This window comes from Sminthopsis crassicaudata, chromosome 5, assembly GCF_048593235.1.
Source record: "Sminthopsis crassicaudata isolate SCR6 chromosome 5, ASM4859323v1, whole genome shotgun sequence".
In the NCBI taxonomy this organism is placed as follows: domain Eukaryota; kingdom Metazoa; phylum Chordata; class Mammalia; order Dasyuromorphia; family Dasyuridae; genus Sminthopsis; species Sminthopsis crassicaudata.
In genome coordinates, this window is record NC_133621.1 from 89,253,522 (window position 1) to 89,271,442 (window position 17,921).

Below are 17,921 nucleotides of genomic sequence, written 5' to 3' on the forward strand. Positions count from 1 at the left end.
TGTCCTAACTTTTTATCTGAAAGGATATTGCCCATGAAAACTCCTTCTGTATATAGAAGAAATCTGGAGTAGCTTTTCTCCTAGCTATCATATTGATTTTAACATTCCAGCTTATGATTTTCTTATCTCTCATTGTTGTCCACAAATCATTGCTGGAAAATGAAATCTCCAGTACTATATTATTGTTACCATATAAAATATGGTAAAAGTTCTTTTGACCAAAAAAATCTGTGAAATTTTAGGTGTAACAGATGTCTTTTAGTCTTAGTTTAATGTCATTTTAATTATTTTTTCTAATAACTATTTCTTTCACATATTTCAGTTCCTTTATTTGTGTTTTACAATGATGACCCTTTAGAGAAAATTCTTTTGTTGATGCTTGTTTTAAAAATATGTATGATCTTCAAAATAATTAATATTTTCATATTTCTTTAATGGGTAACATCATTTTTAGATCCCCCGAAGACCTATACACAAGATGGAGTTTGTTTGACTGAATCAGGAATGTCTCAGTTACAGAGCCTCACAGTTACAGTTCCAAGAAAAAAACGAACAAAACCAAAGTTGAAACTAAAGATCATAAATCAGAATAGTGTAGCTGTTCTCCAAACACCCCCAGATGTCCAATCAGAACATTCAAGGGATGGTGAAATGGATGATAGTAGAGGTAAGAGTAGTGTGATGGTGTTTTTTTTGTTTTTTTTTTTTTTTTGTTTTTTTGTTGTTGTTGTTTTTTTTTGTTTTTGTTTTTGTTTTTTTTTTTTGCAATTTGTGCGTGTGTGTGTTTGTGTGTATGTATGTGTGTGTGTGTGTGTGTGTGTGTGTGTTTATATAATTTGAATAAGTTTTTAAAATACTGTGGTTTAGGCCATTAATGTAATGACTTACATAAGTCTGATTATTTTATTTTATTTATTTTTTTTTTTTTTTTTGGTTTTATGTTCTAAGTGAGCGGTCTTCTTGGACCTTCCCTTTTCAGGTTCTTTTCTTTTCATGTATCTTCTTAGAACAGACCTTCTTTAGAGAAATCACCTGGAGCACCAAATCTTTAAGGATCACAGGTGGGGAAACTCAGATGACTTGACTGTAGTTTGATAGATTTCAACCTCATTATTTCTGGTACCAGGTAGTGTTTCTTGGACACTACATTGAATGTATAATATTTAAGTTACAACACTGAAGTATACAAAAAGAGTCATCTGAACTTACTAAATGCAAAATACTTACTTGGCCATAGTGCATATAAAAAAATCAGGACAATGAAAATCTTAATAAGCATTTTCATTACTGTTATTGAGAAATTATTTTTCTCTCCATTGGAAAGGCACTTACTTTTATTTCAAAATAAATACATCCTTTTCAAGAGAAGTAAATTCTGTGAATTACTTTTTACACAGTGTAGGCAGATTAACCACTAGCCAATTGTAAATATGAAAACAATGAAATAAGAATTGCTGATATTGATTTTAAATTAATAAGTACAATACAAACCACATTCTAATGTAGTTAAATTGCCTAGTGTGGTTGGTGGTGATTTATGAGAATAATTTCACTACCCTCATATATACATTGTGAAATAGATCATAACAATATTGCTTAAAGTATTGTTGTGTGCTTCTTAACAGATAATCATAAATAATATTTTAAAGTTATTGTTCTTATTGCCTTTTCAATAAACTTGTTTTACCTTTGTCAGGTCTTCATTTTGTCTCAATTCTTTCTCATTTCCTTTTATTTTTGTCTATTATTTTCCTATAGCTGAGGTTTATCCTTTTTGATACATGCACATATTTCCATAGAATAAAACATGTATTAAACTGATTTGATATAATTCAGTTTAAATAAATGTGGCCCTTAGTTGTAGTTCAGGGAAGAAGTAATCTTACAACAACCTGAGATGAAGTATTATTTAATGGCATTTTTCTGTTCATTGGAAGAGGGAAGAAGGAATTCCTAGGGAATGACTTCAGTTTTGTTTGTAAAATATTGAAATTGCCATTTTGGGTGATAACACAATCAAGTATTTAGACATTTTAGGCAAGTAAAATAGTACCAGTGAATGTATGGAATTAAACAATGTTTTAATGCCATAACAAAAATGTTTTTTGCTTATTTTTCACATAAAAATAATTGAGCAGCATTGGTGGTACTTAATATCACTATAATTCATGCTTTTGACTTAAAATAGCATGGAATTAAGATTATGAAAAGGCACTATTTTGTTTAAATTCCCTTCATTTCTCTTGCTTTTAGTGTTTATTTTAATTTAATAAATTAAGATAAAATTAGTATAGGTTTTTAATATGATTCTGTATACCATAATCAATTTGAAAATAAAATTAGTAATATTAATGTCAAATTGTTTTATGGAGGCTTTCATTTTCCTTTTCTTGGTATTTTTTCCTGTGTTTTTATGGCTCATTCTTTAGGAATCATAGTTCTATAAAATGTTGTGTATGCTAACCCAAATAGACTGATACACCAAGTAAAATTACAATTACTCTAGATTTTCTTATACTTTCTTGAATGTTTTGATGTCTGTAATAATTTTTATGCAATATGTAATTATTTAAGTAAAGTTTAAATGCTCAGTGTATTTTCAGTTTTTAGACTTAAGAGTTTTTCTCTTAAATGTTTCTAAAAGCTTTGTTCTTCACCCAAAAACATCACATTTTTTAAGGACAAACAAATTAAATTGCAAATGACTTTATCTTTCATATTTTTATGTTAATGGTAGTGATCAAGTTGGATGAAAGCACTTTTGGGTATTGATTTTAATTTTCATATTGACTTAACAGATGCTTTTTTTTTTTTTGGCCTTGTCATTTTTAAATCCTAACAAATATGAAGGTTGAGTCGAGTGAAAAAATGGAGTAGCACAGTTGGCACTTTTACTTATTTAGTAATGGGTATTTATTTTCCTTTTTATTTCATAAATAAATGTATTCATTCCAGAAGGTGATCTTATGGATTGTGATGGAAAGTCAGATTCTAGTCCTGAGCGTGAAGCTGTGGATGATGATACTAAGGGTGCAGAAGGAACTGATGGAGTCAAAAAAAGAAAAAGAAAACCATATAGACCAGGTATAATACCCAAGAGATACTTTGTTGTTATATCATGTACTATGCACCATGAGAGAATCTTATCCTTATAAAGAGAAAACCCTAACTAGCTTGGCTAAATATTATATAATATTATATAATGAACAGTTCCTCTCTTTCCTTGTACTGTCCCCATTTATCCTCATCCACTTCCCCTTCCCCTTTTTGGAAAGGAAATGAAGGATCACTACATTGTCCGTATTATCTGTCTAGATAGAGCTTTGCCTTACTCCATTTCTACTAAAAAATGTCTTTCAATAAGTAGTCTAGAATTTAGAGGACACAATATAAGAAAATAGGACATCTTAGATAGAAGCTAACTTTTCTGCAAATCACATATTCCTAATGTAGAACTTAATTATATTATTTTATTCTTTTTAGTTACTTAATGTTTTTTATATATCTACTCTATATTTTTCAGTGCATATACTATTTTTTTCACGCATATACTATTTTTTTCACGCATATAGAACCACTTCATAGATGTTGTTGCAGTATAAATAATTGTTGAACAAGATTTTTAAATATCTTTTGATGCATATGTTTATCCAGTACACTTATTCCATAAAAGTGAAGTAATTTATTCAAAACATTTAGGGGAGTTTATACAGGACTTGATATATTTACTGAAATAGGGAAGCACCTTATGATGACACTCGCTTTAACAAGATAGATCGGAATCTTTTCTCTCACAAACAGTCTTGTAACATTACCAGGAGTCCTAAATGGTCAAGAGACTTCTTGAAGGATGGCATCCTTAGCAGGAAGCATGAACCAGGGCCTGAATCCCATTTACAGTTAGTCTGAAGTATGCTTGTGAATGTTAGACACTCTTCTCCCTCCACTAAACATTGTGGAATATAGTTTTAAGATGCTGGTCTGTATTAATTCCTGTTTAAATGTTTTTTATTTTTCTCATCAGCTTTTATCACTTGGGGTGTCCTGATGATAATATTGTAGCAAATTGATGTCCATGGCCATATAAAACATTAGGGAATATAAAACACTATAGAAAGTGGCTGTTGGATTAACTCCTGTCTGCTCCATTAATTAATTTTTCTTTTTTTACTTTTTTAAAATGTGTACAAAATTGTTATGATTGATTTTGCTTTTGTAGTATAGTGTCAATTGAGGTAATGCTAGTTGCTCTTTATTTCTTTGCTGTGTTTTTTTTCCCCTTCAAACTTTTTATTTCTTTAGCTACATTATCACAATGTGAAGGGTGATGGATTGATAAAAATGAATATCTTTTTCAATATATCATAAAGATCAACTACTGCAATAATTTAATTTCATTTAAATTAAGCTAGTGCCTGGGTTAAAGAATAGTTCATTTTCTCAGGAACTATGAAATGCTTTTTAAAGTAATTTTAATTTTATTCATATAAAAGCCTACTTAGGAATTCACATTTTTGTTCCCTTACTACCTTCTTCTCTTTAGGTATTGGCGGCTTCATGGTACGCCAAAGAAGTCGAACTGGTCAAGGAAAAACAAAACGATCTTTGACCAGAAAAGATTCTTCAGGTTCTGTTTCTGAACAATTACCTGTCAGAGATGAAGGTGTGTAATGATTTCATTCATATTTATTAAAATATGTATGGCCTATATTTTTTCCATATCTCATTGTTAGAAAAGCATGGGGGAGTGATCAACTATTCATCTTCTTAGTTGAGGATTTATGTTATTAGCAATTTTGAATACAGTGAAGCTATTTTTAGGTCAACAACCATTGAAATATACATTGTATGTATAAAGTAGTATAGGGGACACTGGTAGTTTAGAGAAAAGGTTAAATGAAATGTGGTCCCTGAACAATAATGACTAAAATTTAATCAGTGCCTCATTTTGTGTAAATTTCTATGTATGATGAGTATAATTGGGAAGGTGTCATTTTCTAATGTATATGAGTATTGGCTTGGTAAGGGTGTCACAAAAAAAGTCACTAAAATTGCAAGCTGAAAATTAGGGGAAATAAGAAAAAAAATACCATATGTATTTATAAGTAATTGTAATGATGATTTAATCTGGGTTCTAGTTAGACATAGAATACTGGTGAAGGAAATTGCCAGTGGATGAGAATGAGGTTACATAATTTCAGGGAGCAGAAAGTAAGACTTGGCAGAAAGTCAGATAGACTTCTTCTCCCAGGAATTGCAGAGCAGAGAGATTTGTATTTTTCCAAGTTTGAAAAGTCAGCTTTTCAATGCATTCCACAATTCAAGGCCATCCTTTGTTGTTGAAGTTTTATATTAGGAAAAAAAAAGAGATGGAGATCTTGAGCAGTCAGGAAAAGGTTTACTTAATATTATAAAAGACAGAGTATTAAACAACAATATAACATTTTTTAGCTTAGGTAGGTATTCTTCCCTCTCACCCCTGTCCCACTCTTTACCCCCAACTGCCACATGGAACAGGGCAGGATACGGCCACTAATTTAGCCTTGGGACTTCAGCCAAGTCGTAAGGGCCTAGAGTTCACATAGTAGGATATTTTGTGCCCTTATGTGATCTGGAATTCTTGTTAGCATATCTTGAAAACACCAGAAAGCCAAGTACTTTGGCCTTAAGCAGTTGTCTTATATTCATTTTCTTGACTTTTAGGAAGAGAATTAATATAACATATACTTTTAAGGATAAAGCAGATGGGCAAGAGAATATTCTTTTAGATAGTTATTTTATAATGGTAATTCTTGATGCTCTTTATTTTGCTGCTGCTCTTTGAAGTATATTTTATTTCTTTCCAATTATATATAAAAAGCATTCTTAATCTTCATTTTTAAAATTTTTGAATTCAAAATTTTAATCATTTCCTCTTCTCACCTATTGAGAAGGCAAGCAATGTAAAAAAGAAAAAGTTTACTTTGATCTGTGTTCACACTTTTATATAAGTTCTTTTCTTAGAGTTGCATTTCACTTTTTTACATGAGCAGTGTACAACACTGAACTTATATATAATCACTTTCTATGACCTCTGTACCTCTTCATCCTTTCTCTCTCTCTCTTATTGTTTCTTCCTCTGGCACTTTGCATTTTCACAATATGATACAATTAAATAGAGCATGTATTAAATAGAGCATGGAGCTAAGATGGCTTTTATATTGCTGTATTCAGGCAATTTTTAGGTCTTCTAGGTTTTTTTTTAAGTTTGTGAAATGCTGATCTAGAGCATACTGCTAGTGAACATCTTTTATTATTTTTATTATTATTATACTTCATAATGAACTTTTAATTTAAAACCCTGCAAAATGACTAATATTGAGATTTGTAGTATTTTTAATTTTTCTATATTTATATTTAATACAGTTAAGAATATAGAAATGAATGATCAATTCTTCTAAAATTTGCTATAACCTTTTCCTCCTCCTGAAGCAATTGGGGTTAAGTGACTTGGACAGGTTCACACAGCTAGGAAATGTTAAGTGACTTAGTGTCTGGTAGACTGTGCCACCTAGCTGCCCCTAAAATTGCTATAATCTTGAATAGATTTTAGGTGAGTAAATATTTGTGTAATTTATACTTTTTTGCATATTAGTGAAATTGCTTGAGAGTATTGAATAAAAGTATTTTTTGAAGAATGAGCACCATAAGCAATATAATTTCAAAATTTTCTGTGGACATTTATGTAAAATTTTAATTATATAAAATTTAGTTATGATGGTATTTTTTATTTTAGGTTGGAGTGAACAGTTACCAGATACTCTGGTTGATGAGTCTATTCCTATCTCTGACAGCACTGAGAAAATAAAGAAGAGATATAGAAAAAAGAAAAATAAACTTGAAGAAACTTTCCCTGCATATCTGCAGGTAATATTTTTCTTTTGGTGGTATCTCCATAGAAAATTGAAATTTTATTTAAAGGGTTTATTTTATTTATGATCTTATGAGATAATGAACTTTCTCCATTGATGAAGCTTAAAACCTCTTGCATCTTTATGTATGTTCTTATATAAAACCTACATGGGGCATTTATTTAGCCAATAGATTAGAAGCCTTTCAGTCTTTTATTTATTATTTTTTTTTTTTAGGTGACATTGTGATAATTTGACTATTTTCCTTTTGTCCTTGTTCATAAGCCAGTATGAGTCTATGATAGTTATGTTGTGGTTAGACTTAATAACCACTGAGGCCACTTAAATCTATGAAAATGATTTTTTTTTTTTTGCTGAGGCACCTGGGGTTAATTGAGTTGCCCAGGATCACACAACCAGGAAGTGTTAAGTGTCTGAGATCAGATTTGAACTCAGATCTTCTTGACTTCAGTGCTCTATCCACTATGCCACCTAGCTGCCTCCTATATAATACTTTTAAGTATTATATGCGTTGTCATTACCTATATACAATAGATTAAAATTTATATGTCTTTTATTGATGTGTATTTTTTGTTTTTACCTTATATTGATTTCATATTTTATTCAGTATTGAGCCTGTGGTTTAATTCTTTTCATCTATACTATGTTTATACTCTTAGAAATTTTTCACAAATATCTTCCATCTCAGTCCTCCCTTTCTACCTCCAGTGAATGTGGCTTTAATCCTTCCAAAGAGGTTCTGGGGAGACAACTCTCCTTGATTACTCATGGTAAAGGAAGAACTATAGCACAGTTGAAGGTACTCTGGAAGCTAGTACTTCAGCTAAAATCCACTTTTGACTCTTAAACTTGTGTGATTTTGGCAAGGAAGATAATCTCTCTGGGCTTGGCATTCTTCATTTGTAAAGGAAGGTAGTTGGGATAGATGACTGCCAATGCTCCTTATTCTAAACCTTTCATCCAGATTTTCTCCAGCTGATAAATTTTTTATTAACTTTTTTTTCTATTCAGATTTGTAGGACAATTTGTATGATCGTTTGAACTCATTCACAAGAATTTAAGTCTCTTAGTGGAAACCTTGTTTTAAAATTGGGTATAATTAAAATTATCATTTATGATCAGGTGTGTTTTTTTTTTTTTTTTTTTTTTTTTTTGTTTGTTTGTTTGTTTTTTTGGTTTAAAAAAACAAAACAACTTATTCAGTCATTCCTCATGTGATGGGCAGGCATCCAGTCACTTTCAGGTTCCTTGCCACTGCAAACATTCATATGTAGATCTTTTTCCCTTTTTTAATGATCTCTTTGGGATACAGGCTTAATGGAGACACTGTTGGATCCAAAGGAATGCATAGTATCATAGACTTTTGGCCATAGTTCTATATTGCTTTCCAGAATGTTTGGATCAGTTCATAACTCCAAAAACAATGTCTCAGTGGCCCAGTTTTCCCATATCTTCTACAGTATTTATCATTATCTTTTCCTGTCCAGATGTATGTATATTAATTGAACATATTACATATATAACAGGTAGAATTATATTTAAGTATGTCACTGCTATTAACATAGGCAATCTGAGTCAACGAAGCCTGCAAACCAGATGTGGGTATCTTTTTTCTGCCAATGATCATTAAGATATTTATTTATAGTATTTAGTTTTAGTTTTATAAATTTATAATATTTAATTCCCTCTATTTATAAATAGGTAATTCTTTTTATATATATATATGTAATTCTTATAAAGATTTTCTAAAGCTTAGTCATATTGTTCCCAAATTGATTGGTAATGCCATCTTTGGGGTTTTCCTTTTTTTTTTTTTTTTTTTTTTTCCCCCTGGTCACAATACTGTCTTTAATTCTCTTTTCCTCATTCTGATATTTCTAAAATGCATTCTCTTGTCTTCAGGATATATTTTCATTGTCTAAATAAATCATTAAACATTAAGTGCATATATAAGTGTAAACTCCCTTTGAAGTTTACAGTCTAAAGGATTACAACATCCAAAATAAAGCCAAAGTTTTGGGGGATTGGTAGAGTTGACAAATTCAAAATAATTTAAAAACCCAAAAGAATGGCAGAATGAGAGCAAGTAGAGAAGCCAAAGAAACAAAATTTGAGTGCGGGTACAGAAGTCATAGAATTTTTTAAAAAGTAAAGCTGGATGAGAAATGAGATATCTGGGATGATATATCTCCTGCTTCCCCTGTTTCAATTGAGTTTTAAGAATTCATATCTCTGGATAGCTAGTTGGTATAGTGGATATAGCACCAACTCTGGAGTCAGGCAGACCTGAGTTTAAATCTGGCCATAGACACTTAATGTTTACTATTTGTGTGACCGTGGGTAAGTCACAACCCCATTTGCCTCATGCCCGCCTCCCTTTTTCCTCTTACCTTCTTCCCTCTCCCAATAATTGGGGAAGTGGAGAAAGAAATCATGACTCTATTCTTCAGTTGAGGGTACTGTTGAGATGGGAGTACCAGGGCTAATTGAATTTTATAAGCTGATGTGAATTCCCAATAATGAGTTTCCTTCAGTTGAATGTAGCTCTTCATATTTTTGTTTTATTTCATTTCTATTTAGTACTTTCTAACATAGCAAGTTGGACTAAACGATCTGGAATCCATATGTAGCATTTCCATTCTCATAACTGATTTTTTTGTGTGTGTTTTTTATCTTGTTCTTGTTATGTTTTGCTTAGTTCAGTCTCACACTAAAATTTCTATAGATGACTTTGTCCCTAAACAAATCTTTTATCTTTTTCATCAGATAATAAATTCTTGACATTTTCAGTTAATCTTTTACATAACATTCAAGTATTTACTTGTGGATGGAGAATGCCTTCATTGTCATATTTGCTTTTTATTGATTAATAATAGGAAATATTGATAATCTGTTATTTTTCATTAAGAAATATTTTTATCTGTTACTTGAATGATCGTCCTGGAATTACTGTTAATTTCCCTCAGTTTTACTTTTCACTTTTATCTTTTTTTCTCCTCATAATTCTGTTCTAATGGTTAGAAGTTCTGATTTCACCCAACAAATCCAAATATGATCTTAGATAGATAACCAATTTATAGATACAGCCACTTTTACATTTTGTCATTATTACTTCTCACTGTGCTGTTCTTTAGAATTCCGACTTAGAAAGCTCCCATGCAATAGTTAGACTCTTACCTTGATAAAACTACATTTGAGAATGGAGAACATAAGCTCTTTATTCTCAAAAGAGGCAAATGATGAGTTCAAGTTCCTTCCAGTAAACATTCATTTTTGACTTACTGCACCAGCCAAATAAGGCCTGTCTAAGGATAGGCATGGATCTAAGACTGACTATAGATAGTCTTGTCAAACTTAATAATTATTGCCCCTTGTGCTGGTAATTCAAATGGAGATAAATTGTATTGTCCCAAACAATCTGGAGAGTATTTTTAAGTGTTAGGCACTGAAGTAGCTGTTTAAAATAGGAATACAAATATTTATGATTTCTTTAAATTTACTTTATTAAAAAGATAACTACTTTTTTTTTCCCCCCCCTCCATTCATTGAAAATGTAAATAGCTGCAGGAATAGTCTTTTAATTAGGTTCAGGTTCAGTCAATCTTAAATCTTCATTTTTCCACATAAAAATTAAGAAATCCCAGTTGTCCATCTACAAAGACAGAAAGTATAGATATAAACATTCATTAGCCCTTCTACAAGGAAGAACATCTGAACTCATAGTGGATACTAAACCTTTATAAGATGAAACTTGCAACCAAAATATAATTCAACATTAAAAGTATGTTTTAATCAAAAGAATACACTAAATAGAAATAGTTCTTTTAAAACATATGTTCATATTAACAAACCCAAGAATTACAATGTTAGAAGCAAGTGGTAGAATAGTTGGCATAATCACAGGTAGAAAAGCTAAATGAAAATATTTTAGTACTTCTCAATATCTTTAACTAGTCATTCACCCTGTCTTTTCCTGGACATTCTTCTGTCATCCCTATATATCCTCTCTCACTTTGTGAATTCATCTCTATGCACATAATTCATTTATCTCAATATTTACTCTTAATATCTTTTCAGCCTTCTCATCCTGCTTCACCAGTTGTCTTATGTACTAAGTGGCTACTCCATAGGCATCTTAAACTGACAAAACTAGAATTCCTCCTTCCTGGGCCCTCTCCTCTCTGCAACTTTCTTATTATCTTTGAAGATTATCATCATCATTTTCTCACCCTTTAATAGCATCAGTGTCTTGCTCAACTCATTGCATTTCACAGATCAAACTTTTGTCATACTATATCATTTATACCTTAGTGATATCTCTTGTCTGTCATGTTCTCTACACCCTCAGGCTCTCTTTATCTCTTCTGGACTATTGCTGTGACCTCCTAGATTCTCTACCCTCCTCAGAAAGCTTTCAATTTCAATCCATTCTCCACTCATCCACCAAAATGACGTTCTTGAAACATTGGTCTGCCATTTTTAGTTCTCTCAATAAACTCCTATGGCAGGAATGTTTTAAAGTGAGATCATCATTATAAAGAGTGCTAAGCATAGAGATTGGCTTGCAATAGGCAATATTGAAATGATTTGGCTTGTAGCAAGCAATATTCCTTTAAGGGGGGGGGGATTGAGTTTTGAAAATATATAATAAACAAAATCTTAAGGAATGATGAGGACAGGAAATGGGAGGTATCTTGAACTATTCAGGTATCTCCTGCCACTCTCTTTTTGAAAACAAAATAGCTAATTAATTGTTTATTAATCTCAATGAAGGAAGTGACACAATATGTTAGATGTCTATCCTTATCACTATCAAAATCTCATGATTATTCTATTTTAAAATGGAATAAAGACAGTTGATAAAGACACTCATAAATATGTCACAACAAGCTGTTTTCTCTATCAGTTTTCAATTCAATTCAATAGACATTAAGAAGCTGAAAGGATTTGGGAGTTAATTTTCTTTTTTCTTTTAACTTAGAGTAATTATTGAGACTTCGAATTTTCCTCAATTTGTAATCATAGCCACATAAATATATATAAGGCAGGTAATTGAAAGAAATAATAATTTTTCTAAATGTCTTTTCAATGAACAGCTCTAAACAATTTCTTTTTGTGCATGGTAAGATCTCAGTTTTGTAATTTAATGCTTTTTTGAATTGTGTTAAGGTTCAGAATATTGAGATACTAATAAGATCACTACTTCATTGTAATAACTGGATTACTCTTATATCTAGTTTCATGTTAGTGCTGCTTACAGGATTCTTAACCATATTTTGTAAATGTCAAGTTCAGAGAAGCCTTTTAATTTGTTCTTGAGTGATTTGTAGTCCATTGCCTGACTGATGACAACTATAGTATTGTCTGAAAGTTTGTTTCATATCTTGAGAATTATTGCTTTGGAATAAATTAAACTATCTCATCACAGACTCTTAAAAAATGAATCAATCCCAGATTATGAAATGTTTTTGAGAAAAACTTTATATGAAATTTCTGTTGCTTGTAGGTATGTGATAGACTTTTTTGAGTGAAAGTTTCTGGCTGCAAAAAGAAAATGATTCACCAAAATTATATTATTTTTGTTTGTTGTGAAATTTAAATTATGCTTACGGTTTTTTTCAATGTTTAATTTGCTATTGTATGTCAGTTATCGGATGCATATTTGACAAAGTTTGCTTTCCAGTTGTGCCAATCTATAGGGTTTCTCTAAACCCAAGAGGAGTTTAAAACCCTTCTTCACATTATTTATTTATTTATTTTGTTAGAGCTTTTTATTTTCAAAATACATGCATAGATAATTTTTTAGCATTCACTCTTGCCAAACCTTCTATTCCAAATTTTCCTCCCCATACCTCATCCCATAGACAGCAAGCAATCCAATATATGTTAAACATGTTAAGTTTTTCTACACATATTTTCACAATTATGCTGCACAATAGAAATCAGGTCAAAAATGAGAAAAAATGCTAGCAAACAACAATAAAAAAGGTGAAAATACAATGTTGTGATCCACACCAAATCCCCATGGTCCTTTCTCTGAGTGCAGATGGTTCTCTTCATTCCAAGACTATTGGAACTGATCTGAATCACTTCGAAGTTGCAAAGAGCCACGTCCATCAGAATTGATTGTCATATAATCTTGTTGGTGCTGGTTGGCTTGTTCTCCTGAAAACTCTTCTTTGTAAAGAATTTTGGCTTTCTACATGATCAAATTTTGTATTTTTGGAAAGGAATGGAATCAAGTATTTAATAAAAATATCAGTATTCAGAGATGACTAAACATAATATCTGCTTATTGTTACCTAGGAAGCCTTCTTTGGAAAAGACCTTCTAGATACAAGCAGGCAAAACAAGCTTTGCCTGGATAACCTGCCAGAAGAATCAGTATCTCAACTTTCATGTAAAAGTAATATGAACACAAACTTTTTAGATCCATCTTCTGACCCTATGCTTAGCTCAACCTCAACTCCAGTGAAACCAGGAACTCAAGGTACATAAAATTCATGACAATCCAAAAATTTCTTATTTCATTACCTTTATATCCATGGGTTTTGTCCTAAATATTTATGCTTTTCACAGTTGTCTTTTTCTTCTCATGAGATGTCAGGAAACCTACAGTCAAATATCTTTCAGGGGTTTGAGGGGGTGGGGTCTGTATTTCTTATAGTGCAAAATTGATTGGAATAAAACTGGTGTAGTGGCTTTGGAACCAGAAGATCAGAATTGGAGTCAGTTTTAATGAGTTAATGTGAGAAAACAGTCTAGAAATATGGGTAATTATTGACAAATATGAATAATAATTGATACTTCCTAAAATGTTTTTTTTTTTTCCTCTTGATATTTCTCTTTTGCACAATCCTCTAGAAAATTTGGAAATGATAATAATAATAATAGAATATAAATCTCAAATTTAAGTTTGAACTTATAGCAATAAAACTATGCATAATTTTGTCCACAAATTTCTCTATTTCCTTAAATTGAAACATAGGTATTTTATTAAATTTTGTTTTTTCAATGCTTTCATTTTGAAATTTTAGTTCTCTATATAACGCATACCACTTAAATCAGAAATCTAAAACTTTTTTGTTGCATAAACCTCTGACAATCTGAAATCTATGAAATATGCTTCTTAATGCAAAGAATAAAATAAACAATGTTACGAAAGAAACTGATTATTAAAATAAATGCATAGGGTTTTTTTTCTGTCCAAATTCATGAAATCCCAATTGCTGTGCACGTAGTGTTCTTGGAGAACTCATATTAAGACTTCTTTCCATTTGTAGCTTTTAACTTTTTCAATATATTTCCTCCAGGTTTAAAAATATAATCTGGCCTTATCTATTTACTTGAGGCTTGATAAAAGATGAGACAAAAATGTATAGCTTAAAGAAATTAATGGCCCCAATTCACTGTTTTAGTGAATAGAGTTTTGGGTAAAGGGTCAGGATTACCTGGGTTCTAATTCAGCCTTTTTACTTCTGTGTAATGTACTTATCTCTTATCTGGGCAAATTTCCAAGATGATATACTACAAAATAGGTCAGTGGCATACATAATCTCTTTACTTGGACCTCACTGCCACTATTAATATACAATTCTGGACTAAAAAAAATAAACTCAGATTGGATAGAAGATAAAATTAATGCTTAAATATTTATATGTCAATTGTCAGTATTAAAATTTCCCTTACTGCTATTTAATAGAAAGAGCATTCTATAATTAATTTTTTCATCTCTACTTCTAACGCTATGACTATGGACAAGTCATTTTAACTTATTTGGACTCATGTGTAATCAGAGTAAATTTTAAAAGTTCATCCTCATTCTAATTGTTCTTTTATTATGTACACTTCTACTATGGCTGGTAAGTGGACTATAAAAGTTAGTCTTTGATTTTTTTTCTTAAAATATAGACAAGTATGACCAATTTTTAAGATAAATAATTTTCATTACTATCAAAAAAGTTCTAAGATTTTAATTTCTCTTAATAATTATCTTAAATTGTTGTATGCATTTTTAATCTTTTGGCAGCCAAAAAATATTTTTTTTCCTATGTTGAAATAGAGATCTCATGTACTTCAACTGTAAAGACTCCAAGTATTGTGTTTTTTATCAAGGGAATTGGGAGGGAAATGCAAGAAAGGTAGCTTAGCTGTACCAGATCTAAAACTATATTATAAACCAGCAGTCATCAAACTCATTTGGGTACTAGCTAAGAAATAGAGTAATGAATTAATGGAATAAGTTAGACACATAGACAACAATAATCAATGAGTATGGGAATCTAGTGTTTGATAAATCCATAGCCTCCAGCTTAGACATAAGAAATCACTCTTGGAAAAAAATTTCTGCAAAATTGAAAAATAGTATGGCAGAACCTAGGCATAATAGATCAACATATCACACTGTGTACCAAGATAGGGCCAAAATGGCTTTATGATTTAGACACAAAAGATGATACTATAAACAAATAAAAAGAGGAAAGAGTAGTGTAGTTGTCACTTTTTTTAGAGAAGCCAAGAATTTTTGGTCAAAGAAAAACTAGAGAACTTTATGAAATGCAAATTAGATAATTTTGTTTATGCACAAACAAAATCAAGGCAGCCAAGATTAGAAGGAAAACAAAATTGGGAAAATTTTCTTACACCTAGTATTTCCAATGAAGGACTTATTTCAAAAATGTATAGAGAACTACTTATAAGAGTATAAGTCATTTTCCATCTGATAAATGATCAGAGGATATAAACAGAATTCTTAGATGAAGAAATTTTTAGTTGTATGAAAAAATGCTGTTAATAAATATTGATTAGAGACATGAAAATTAATACAACACTGAGGTGCCACTTCACACCTTGTCTAAGATAACAGAAAAAGATAATGATGCATGTTGGAGGGGATGTGGCAAAACTGGGAAATCAACACATTATTTGTGGAGTTGTGAACTGGTGGAACCATTCTGGAGAGCAATTTGGAATTATGTCCAAAGGGCTATAAAACTTTGTAACTACCTTTTGATCCAGCAGTGTCTGACCAGGATTATGTCCCAAAGAGGTCATAAAAGAGGGAAGGTGCAAAAATTTTTGTAGCAGCTCTTTTTGTAGCAGCAAAGAATTGGAAATTGTGTGGATGCCCCTCAATTGAAGAATAGCTGAATAAGTTATGGTATATGAATGTAATAGAATATAATTGTTCTCTAAGAAATGATGAGCTTGCTAATTTTAGAAAAGCCTGGAAATACTTTTGAAGAATAGCATCCTTGGATTTGAAACAATAATTTATAAGTATAGTCAAAGGATTGTTTCTTTGTTGAGGGAACTCTGGCTCAAAATCAATTGTCCCAAGTTCAGTTCCTTTTATTCCACAGTTATGACCTTGACCAAACCCCTTAATTACTAGTAGTTTCTTTCTTTTTTTTTTTTTTTTTCCTTTCTTTTTTTTTTTAATAATGCATCATTATCATCATCATCCTTTTACCTACTTTATCATCAAAAATGTATTAAATCCTTTCCAATATGCCATTTACTGTGGCAAACTCTCAAGAAGAATCCTTTTTTTCATATGTGTGTGTGTGTGTGTGTGTGTATGTATATATATATATATATATATATATATTTTTTTTTTTTTTTTTTTTTGGTTAATAGAAAGTTTTGATAAAGTTATCACATGGTCTGTCTTGAAATTTAGTATTTTGTTTTCTTTTACGTATTTCTGTCTTCCTGTATTTCCTTAATATTCTTCCTTATTGGTATTTCTGTATGAATTTTCTTAGGTTGGTTTTGGAAAATATTAATAAAAATAGCGTTTTAGGTGTTGCAAAACACTGTTAAAATAATAAACCTGATTAGTGCATCATGAAAACCTTTCCTCCAAATATTATTAGGGCATCCAAGATTCAAATTGTAAAAACATTAAAATTTTACCATTTTTTGGGGGGGGAAATATCACATTTACTGGTGAGGGGCAGTATGGTACAGAGCAGCAAAGGCTTGCTATAGAATCATGATTGGATGCTTCTTATATTGTTTGTGTGAATGATCATTTTAGTTAAATTCTCAGACTTGCCAAGGCAACTTTGTAAGATGATTTTTCCACACTTGAAGCTGTCTACTTCAATGATATCATAGCTGGTATCCTATGTATTAACTTTTTTTCCCAAGATATATTGAGTTCTTCACATGCAGTTATTTTATTATATATAAAATATTATATATATATTATATTATATATAAAATAACATGTAGTTATATATATGTATATATAAAATAACATGTAGTTATTTTACCTCATAATACTGTGAATTATGGTTGTTCTATGGGTATTTCTCCCACTTTGAAGTTGGATGATCTGCAACTCAGAAATTAAATTATTTGCTCAATGGTCAGGTGGCTAGCAAACATTGGAAGTATAATTTATCTATGATTCTTTGTTTATTTCCATTCTGGGCTTTTACCACCATACAAGGCTGTTTATCATCCCCAGTGGGACTAGTTTATAAGCAGTGGCATTATTTTTGACTAAGTCACACATGCAAACTGCTTCATAGAGAGAGAGGAGTGATTTAATGATTTTCCAGGACATTACATCTATTTTCCTCCTTAAAAAACCTTGGCTATGGATTTCTGAAATTATTTGATAAAGACTAATTGATTGTGATATGATGTCTCTTATTCCAGACAGTTTATTAAATATAGATTTTAAAATACTCTGTGACTTAGAAAAATTTAATTTTTAAACAAGTTTTCTAAAATGTTAATAATCATTGTTGTTCAACAACATACTTTAAATGTCATTTGATGGACAAAGAATTTCAGACATGAAAACATAATTTGGTACTATATGATCTTTTATAATCAGCTACTTTTAGAAGTGTTCTTTGGAAATAATTTTATTATTTTTCCCCATTCAAAAAGAAGTAATAAGGATCAGTATTAATTTTATTTTATTCTATTCTGAGTGAGCTGGCATATCTTAAGTCTAAATTTATGTGGTATAGGGCTAGTCATGGGAATCCT

General features: G+C 30.8%; 1 protein-coding gene across 13 annotated transcripts in view; it reads left to right on the top strand.

Annotated features, from left to right (window-relative positions):
* Nucleotides 1-17,921, top strand: part of KMT2C (lysine methyltransferase 2C) — a 243,898-nt gene that overhangs the window by 157,581 nt on the left and 68,396 nt on the right. For 8 of the 13 annotated variants that reach the window (XM_074267415.1, XM_074267418.1, XM_074267421.1 and 5 more), the window contains 6 exons: nucleotides 455-667; nucleotides 1,008-1,061; nucleotides 2,956-3,084; nucleotides 4,544-4,663; nucleotides 6,776-6,906; nucleotides 13,218-13,401. In XM_074267415.1, the coding sequence (XP_074123516.1) occupies nucleotides 455-667; nucleotides 1,008-1,061; nucleotides 2,956-3,084; nucleotides 4,544-4,663; nucleotides 6,776-6,906; nucleotides 13,218-13,401 (831 nt within the window). The remainder of the gene's footprint in view (nucleotides 1-454; nucleotides 668-1,007; nucleotides 1,062-2,955; nucleotides 3,085-4,543; nucleotides 4,664-6,775; nucleotides 6,907-13,217; nucleotides 13,402-17,921) is intronic. The other 5 variants (XM_074267425.1, XM_074267428.1, XM_074267424.1 and 2 more) reach the window with 3 other exon arrangements.